Source organism: Sphaeroforma arctica (genome assembly GCF_001186125.1).
Source record: "Sphaeroforma arctica JP610 unplaced genomic scaffold supercont1.523, whole genome shotgun sequence".
NCBI classification, from domain to species: domain Eukaryota; class Ichthyosporea; order Ichthyophonida; genus Sphaeroforma; species Sphaeroforma arctica.
Genome location: NW_014040035.1, coordinates 45,812 through 54,732, shown reverse-complemented (window position 1 = coordinate 54,732; position 8,921 = coordinate 45,812). Strand labels below are relative to the sequence as shown.

At 39.7% G+C, this 8,921-nt stretch overlaps 2 protein-coding genes across 2 annotated transcripts; both read right to left on the bottom strand.

The window, feature by feature from the left end:
* Nucleotides 1-1,608: 1,608 nt before the first annotated feature.
* SARC_06963 (hypothetical protein) lies at nt 1,609-4,747 on the bottom strand. Its single transcript, XM_014299114.1, has 4 exons — nt 4,418-4,747; nt 3,288-3,462; nt 2,673-2,751; nt 1,609-1,893 (listed from the first exon to the last, which is right to left on the bottom strand). The coding sequence occupies exons 1-4, from the start codon at nt 4,584-4,586 to the stop codon at nt 1,621-1,623; spliced, it is 696 nt and encodes a 231-aa protein (XP_014154589.1). The 5' UTR covers nt 4,587-4,747; the 3' UTR covers nt 1,609-1,620.
* A 1,957-nt stretch (nt 4,748-6,704) lies between these two features.
* SARC_06962 (hypothetical protein) lies at nt 6,705-8,502 on the bottom strand. The gene has a single exon (XM_014299113.1). It carries the CDS (start codon nt 8,121-8,123, stop codon nt 7,644-7,646), a length of 480 nt encoding a protein of 159 aa, XP_014154588.1. The 5' UTR covers nt 8,124-8,502; the 3' UTR covers nt 6,705-7,643.
* Nucleotides 8,503-8,921: the final 419 nt, after the last annotated feature.

The window sequence follows — 8,921 nt, the reverse complement described above, 5'->3', positions numbered from 1 at the left end:
GTGTGTGTGTGTGTGTGTGTGTGTGTGTGTGTATGAATATATCTTCGAGGGATATAATCTTCAAATAGCGTAAAACACGCATGTGGAAATATATACTTCGGCACAATATATAAAAATATGCACAAACAGATATACCAAGGAAAAGTACTACATGCGTATGTAACAAGACACTGTGAATTCAGAACAACCGCTTGCATAAACATTTGATTAACAACCACTCAGCATAGCTAAATAGCCTGTACTACATACATATCCCGGTTCTCCTGTATAATCTTGTTGCGTTTCTTCTCATACTCACTCAGTTCCGACATGACGTCAGGTTGCAATCTCGACACACAGGTCAAATTTATCTCGGTAGTCCGGATGTAGTGTGTTCTGTAAACCTATTGATCAACACTGCCCTATATTCTACACGATTATCGAAAATTTACTTAACCCAGGCACTCGAGGTATTTGAATAGCTGCGGCTTTCATTTTATTCACTGTAAAGCTTATATATGCTACAGAGGTTTGAAGGTGATCACCCCAAAAAGACGAAAATAATAATACACACCACGATGAATTCATGAGAGCGATCATTTGTTTGTATTTGTTTCATGCCTGAATCTATGGCATTATAAAATCTGCCGCCAATGAAAATTGAGAACTTGGAACCCTACTTATTGGCGGGCTTTTTGGTTTTCTATCGTTGGGCCTTGTTATCGAGGTAATCGACTATTATCTTGTTGCCAGTTGGCTATGTATCGATCCACCTCACTCATGGTCCTATACATAACCTTCTGAATATTGAACATACATTTCCTTTTTTCAGAAGACTATGTTCTACACCAGTAGAAGGTTTGTGCAATATGTTCGAGTCGCAGAGAGAAACCTGAGTTCCGCTCGAGACCTAATCCAGAAGGCCAAGAGTTATCACTGTTTATGTAGTAAGTAGTACGCTATTGGTGTGTTATGTAAATAGTGTGTAGTATGGACTTATCTAGTCATATGTTTCTCAATCCACCGATGGTTTTAGCTCGCGTTAGAAATAAATACATTATAGCTGTTCGATTGAATCCATTAAATTCTAGCAACTCCCTTGCGAGTAGCATGTGTTGGCCTGACATATAACGCAGGAAACCTAAAGGCATATAACCGATTGCATTGCAGAGAGAGGCTAGGTTGGAAGACCAAAGGCGTCAAGGTGATCTTCAAAAATGAGTTAATCTACATTTTCTTGACTTAATCGAGAGTTGTAAACCAAAATAGTAACTACTCGCTCTTGAAATACATATGTATGATTCAGAAGGCTATGTAAAATACCTCAAACAAACTTTGGAGTGGTAGTTAAAAATCCCAAGCAGAAGTTCGGAAAACATGGAGAGTTCATGTATGTACAACTATCCTTTAGTATTATATGCAAACTAGTATTTCTAAGTCTGATTACCTACTTAATGCCTGCTTGTATTTGGTGAGTACAAAAACAGTGCAGACATTCAACAGCGCTACTCAATTTGAAGATGACACACAAACACAGACGGAAAGAAGCCACGTGTACAATCCGTGGCCATAGCTACAAAAATCGCATGCAGCAATTGCTATAAAAATCTTTGACAATGATTTTTTTTGAGATTTTTATTATTATCGTTTTTTACCAGAAGTTGCAAGCGGCGTCATCCTAACAAAGTGATACTTTTGATCTAGATAGCCCAGATCCACACTAAGCTGATCCGTATTTGTGTATTTGCCTTCGTCTCGGTACCCACTCACATATAGATTTTCGGTACCAACCCAAAGTGGATTATCGCTATCGTCGATACGTTCTATATAGTAATGTGACATACTCTCATTCAACGCAACAACGATGGCTTCACTGTTTGGTGCGATGACTTGGAAATCCTCCGTCAGAAAATCCTGTCGTTCAATAAAAAGATGGACGTCAGCAGTGGTGGGTGATTGCTGCATGAATGATCGAGCACACACGCATACATATATAAACGTGTGCGTGGGTCTCTCACTCGTACTAATACACGTGTGTAAGTGTGTGAAAAGGGTATTTGGTTATGTATACAAAGTTCAATACTACGTATAAACAACCAAGGCATGGATGTGTATGAAAATATATCTGTACATTCACAGACAACAATCATGTAGATCCATAGCTGTAGCTGGCAACCACGCGCTGAGAGTATCTACACCAAATTATCCCAAGCAATTAAAGATATACAGTCGGGTCTGTGGTATAGTATATATTCATCACACGCCGCCGTACTGACGCCTATTATATACATCGGGAACACCAGCGCAGATCTGGACAAAATTATACTGGTCTAAACTTCATTGCCAATCTCGCGTATGCCCTTACAAAACGTTTTCGGTGTCGCACTAGAAGTGCTGACTGTCTATGGGCGTATGCGCACACGGGTTGTGTGTTAAGCTGCTATGTAAACACACACTCGTATTTTCTACCCCCGAGAGGTGCCGCAGGTGTGTTGTGAAGGCGATCAGTCACTCACAATTTAACAAACGTATTCCCAAACAGGTACCATTCGATAGAGTGTGCTCATCAACACATATTAAAAGCTCGGGTAGTTGGTTGTTACATCACGGCGCGAAATTATAACAGGCGTATGCATTCTCGTGACGGTACACGTGCTTGACTTCTGATTAGACCTACAAGTTAATGAACTTACGTGATCACGGAGACCCTCCAGGATGAAGCTTTTGAAGAAGTTTGTTGTGTATGCGCGCCTCATGTAGTCTGATGGGAATCTGCGGGAGTCGTGCCAAGTGGACCTGGGTCAGTTGATGAGATTTTAAAGGCAGCTGCACCATACCAAGGTCATACGTATCTGTCAAGGATGCTACAGAACCTGGTATACAGATCTACAGTAGTAGACACATAGTACACGGACGGTATAGCGTACGGCAAGGTTGCGAGGATGTGCAGTAAACGGCACTCAAGGCGATGGTTTGCCAAAGGGGCAGCTCTTGGTTTTTAGTGATATATGCCAAGAGGCAATAACATAAAAAGGCATGCATCACTTGACAACCCAATAAATGAGAGTAAGAACCAATATGTGCAAGAGCCAGCCAAGAAGTATTTTAAAACAACGTCCATTATCAAAGTTTAAAACCATGATGCTCCACGCGACTCTTCTGAAATTTCAACAAATCAGGTTACGTGCGTGCTGTGGGCGTATCTCACATACCTAAACTAGTCTCATAGAGTGTATACGGAATTCCCGTCCACTGGAATGGAAATTACAATGGTTCTTGGGGGGACGCGCTTCAAATATCGGACTTACCTAAAATAGTCCAACAGAATGTACTTGAATTTCTCACCCTCAGGAAACTGCGCCAAGTTTTGCTTCACTGCACGCGCCCCCCTCGACCAAGTGAGCTGGATGTGCCTGGGATGGTCTGGGAAGCCAGCACTATCCTTCTGTTCCAGCTGCATATTTATTGTATGCACGTGATAACCTGTAGAGCCAGAATAGATACATGACGTTTGTATGTCAACGAGGTTAGTCATGGTATTACATCTACTCTGTTTGTTTATTGTGTGCACGTGATAGTCTGTAGAGCCAGGACATATACATGACGTTGAATGTGAACGAGGTTAGTCATAGTGTTATATCTACTAAGTATGTTTATTGTGTACACGTGATACCCTGTAGTACCAGGATAGATGCATAACGTTGTATGTGAGCAAGCTTAGTCGTGGTGTTATATCTACAGATATGATATCTTCTGATATACCTGCAGGTGTATGGTGTGTACGTGATAGCCTGTAGAACTAGAATAAGTATGGGAAGGAAATAGGTCGTCGTGTATCATTAAGGAGGTATAAGAGTATGATGTTTGGGTAGGATTCTAGGTTCTTCGATACTACCCTGTGTATGTACGTGTATAATCATGGCACAACACTTAAGTACTTGCAAAAGACGCTCACAGAGCCTGTAAAGAATTAAAATGTAGGCCCTTTCTTTGTGTTTTACAGTCGGATGCTTGCCAATATGCAAAGAATAGTATATCTTATTCATTGCATGCAGCGAATGTTCTTGTCTCAGGTGGGCTCGCATTCGTTATATGGGCGTACCGTATATAAGCACCAAATAAACTACAGACACAACAATGACTGTTAAAGGCTTTCCCATTATGGTAAGCGCGGCTGTATACATATATCCAGCGTATTTGGGAGATAGACATAGAAAGACAAAACACCATAAATATCTCATTTTCCGTGTAATATATGTAAATTGGTGTGTAGTGAACATGCCTGCATACATAACTAAATAACTACATATTCAGAGACGCACATGTGTGTGCGTGTGTGCACATGTGTGTTTGCGCGTGTGTGTACACGTGTATGCACGTGTAAGCTGGTATGTGTGTGCAAGCATGTATTTATATGTATGTGTGTGCATACACTCACCTATATCTTCTATCGCCCTCGCTCTCCTCGTATCTCTGACATAAGGATTTGTAGTGCCGGTTTGTTCGTTGCAAATCTGTTCAGAGACAAATCCCATGCCCAGGAGAAGTACGTTGCTCTTTTCTATGACGAAATGATTCAATTTCTTGGATCTTGTGCCTGATGCCATACTTGCGCTACAGAGCTATCTTTCTTCAGAATTTATTGGTAATGTGCTTGTGCTTTTTGGATACACTACGCATCTCAGATGAAGGCTTCTGAATTGAATCGCAATCGGTATCCATCGCTTCGCTGTGATCCACATAAACTGTTGTGGGGACAGACTCGTCTCAGACGAGTCAAAGACAAAAGTTCTCCCTCTACTACGACTTTAAGAGAGGGCCCGAGGGGTGTCACTTGTCAATTGTCACTTGTCACTTGTCACTATCACTTGAATAGAACGCCGTGCTCAGAGGCTCAGAGGCCAGAGCCTCAGTCTCTCAGACGCTCAGTGCTGGTATTAGTATTTATTCCGCGCCAAAAACATTATAATTTATGTATACACAACTGGGCCACCCGGCATTTTAAACCAGTTAATGCTCAGGGCTCCCGCGGGCCTCCGCCTCATCAGTCGCGACTCATGTTTTTATTTTTACATACTCGTGACTCAGTACAGTGTATGTACACCTGCGTATTTTAAAAGCATATGTATAAATATAAAGTTGAGTACTCAAAATGTATACCTGCATGTACGGGATGTTGTAGCGATATATACCACCGGTGTGTGGTGCAGCGTTCTGCACTACTCTCGGTAACAACTTCCAGTAGTTGAAGTATAATTACGTCACATGAGCAGCTGCCAACCGGTGTGGAGCGATCAGCGCTGTCTGACGATCTATTAGAGATTGCCGTGTGTTTACACAGTAATGTGCACGCAATACTGCAAAGTATAACTTACGAATAGGACTTCGTGAATTCATTTGGGATGTAGATTCGGAGATCTGCTGATTAAGAACAAACAAGCGAATTCTAACAGTTGGTTGGCCTAGTATGATCAGTGTTAGTGGACACTTTGCTTGGTTGAGACTTCGCCGCTCCGTCTTTTAGCTTAGTTTGATTGGACACGTTCAAATGATAATCTAATAATGTAACAGAATACCTATGGGAAGCGAACGACTGTTCTTAAATCTTACATTTTAGTATGATCTGACATATATATATATATATATATATATATATATATATATTATATATATATATATATATATATATATATATATTATAAATATATATATATATATATATATATATATATATACTATGTTCAATGTATATATATATACTATGTTCAATGTATATATATATATATATATTATGTTCAATGTATTTATATATATATATATATATATATTGTATATATTAAATATATATATATCCATATATATATTATATATATATATATATATATATATATAAAGCTATACATATATATGTATATATGCGTCTATCTGTGTGTGTTTGTGTATGTATATATATATTTATATATGTGTGTGTGTGTGTATATATATATGTATGTATGCATGTATGTGTGTATATATGTAATCGTATTTATATATATGTGTGTGTGTGTGTGTGTGTGTGTGTGTTATATTATAAATAAATATATATATATATATATATGTGTGTGTGTGTGTGTGTGTGTATGTATGTATGTATATATAAATGTGTGTGTGTATGTGTGTGTTTATATTTATATATATATATAAATATATATACATATATGCATATATATATATATGTGTGTGTGTGTGTGTGTGTATGTGTATATATATATACGTGTGTGTACACATATGTATGTGTGTATACATTCTTACATATCTATTTAATTCTGTATATATGTTTGTACGCATAGATGTATGCATTCGCTTCATAGTTGAATGTGTGATACTTTTCCAATTGCATATGTACGTACACATATATATATGATGCCTCTTATTTTCAATATTTGGGATGTGTTCCTGGAATTCACTCCGATCTGAATTCGCGCAAACGAAGCTAGTCTATCCGGTATCGACTTAAATCCGAATGTCGAATAAATTCCACTACTATACACTTGCAATCAATAATTGCCCTTATCCATTAGATTTTACTTCAGGCTTTGCTAAACATCATTTCTGACCTCCATAGTCTGCTAGCAGACAATGACTTGAGATTGTGTGCACCAATTGAGTCTTTTCTAGGCTGTTTCTTCAAAACGATCATACCCATGGCCGGAGATAGACTATATTTATACTCATTGCTCGATGGTGTTTGAAATATTTTTATATGACGCTGAAAGCTAAATATATGTTAGGAGTCCGGGCATGCAATATTATTGTTCAGATGAAATTGGTGCGCAACAATTGGGGAGAAGAACCCGTTAAAAACACAAACATGCTTGCCACTTGAAGTTCAAGTATGATGTGGCGCAATCAAATCTCGTCTTGCTTGCAGTAGCCCGAGACAACGTCAGACATATACCAAACGTTCAAATGATCCGCAATGACACTATAACCACAAACGATGATGACTGTATTTTATTCAGTCTGAAGTATGTTGGTGTATCCGATTGTTGTCTGTATGTGGAAGAGATAAGTATAGGATGTTGGGTCCCTGATTACCCGAATCTGGCGAGCCTTGGTAACCTCAAGTTGTGCTAAAACTCTTATCTCACGGACGTATCTCTTACGCTCAAAACGGTGCCGTAAGCTGGCTACCGCAGTGAATTAGAGTGTGCGTCGGACCCATAGAACGGAAGGATACCATTATGTCGATAACATAATCGAGCAACGCAGAGGTGCCTTCCAAGTGCTCGTCTCCCTTCCCGTGCACCTTATTTGCAATTTTGAATATCTTCGCACATGTCCACTAAAACAAAGATTGTTCCGCCGATTAACAATCGCTTCTCGCATGCCCCCTGGTACACAGTACAACTGGTCGCTGCATGGGGAAATGTTGCGTTTAGTCTACGCATATGTTGCATCACCCATGATTCCCTCTGTATACTTCACATTGACATTCAAGTCTACGATTCGTGCACGCGATCGGTACTATCGAAAATCGATGACATGTACGCTCTTAAGTGGCATCAAACATCCAAGGGCTGGTATAGCAAGTGAAGTAAATTACTTCAAGTTCGTAACTCCTATGCCGTTCGCAACGATGTGTGTAGCACTGTGAACTACAACGCCCCATCTCATAGCCAGAGCTACACAATAGTATCTGAATTTCTAGCCAGACACCTGTCTAGGTGTGCATTCACCCGACTTTCCAGAATATCGTCATTGCAGTTTGGACATAGCACTCTCGCACTCTTTCCCGTCTCCTCAGCTGGTGCTGACGCACTAGTGAAGACACTGCTGGGATCGTCAGTCACACTCAGAGCTAAGAATGCTTCAGTTGACTTCAGCTCTCTCGTCGAACCGTTCTTTTTATCTTCCTCCGCTTTGCCGGCTCGGGCTATCGCTCGCTTTTCAGCGCGTATCCTACTCGCTTTGGCTCGTTTATATGACTTCTTGATCTCTTTTCTAAGCTTTATGTAGTTCCAGATCATTGACAGCAGATTCACAAGGAGAAAGGCAAGGAATATAACAGTGCCAATCACTATTACGAAATCCAGCCATGTTGCCTGACGAGGCGCATCAAGGGTGCTGGTATCGTCCATATTAGAAATATCCGTGCTGGACATCGTCAACAATATAAACTATTTATGCAGTACGATATAACAATTAGTAAAAGTGTAACACGTGTACAACTGTGGAAGAAGCAAGATTGATTACACTAAAGTAGATCTCGACTATACGAATACGAATGGCTGACGCAGACACCGACGTATATACAGCAATACTGTGTTTTTTTCGCTCTTGTTACAATAGCGGGTAGTTATACACTGTAACTCTAGATTTTAACTTTGTTAATGATGAGGAAGTGCTTTCAGTATATAGTAATAATAATAATATTGGTGTGACAGATTCGCTTCTTGTAGAATTTCTAAATTGTATTCACTAATATCAGCAATTTGACTGTCTATATTCTGTGTACTATGTAGTAGACTAGCATATCCTGTGTGCATCATTGTGTACTTCGTATGTCATTGATGATTATATTTATTTGTTTTTAAAATAAAAAAGGATATATAGCTGTTTGGTTCTATAAATAACGTAATATTACGAGCCTTGAAATTCATTGGACTATATTATGACGGTGGGCAACAACGTCATGACAAATGACCTCTGAGAGGCCAAGACTCTGATTGTTCTAACCCTGTCCTCGGCCTTACTTTGCACTGGCTGGGGCACCCCCGGCGGGGTCCGGGTCTTCCAACTCTTCAGGCCTCAATCCCCATCTCTTGTCATAAATGCCCAATAAACTTCCCAGCAATGATTCCTCATTTCTGATACGTCATAAATTTCTGAAAAGAATCACCCGGAATTGATATGTGGCAAATCTCCATATTATAGGCACGAAAGGGTGGCGATAAACTTTT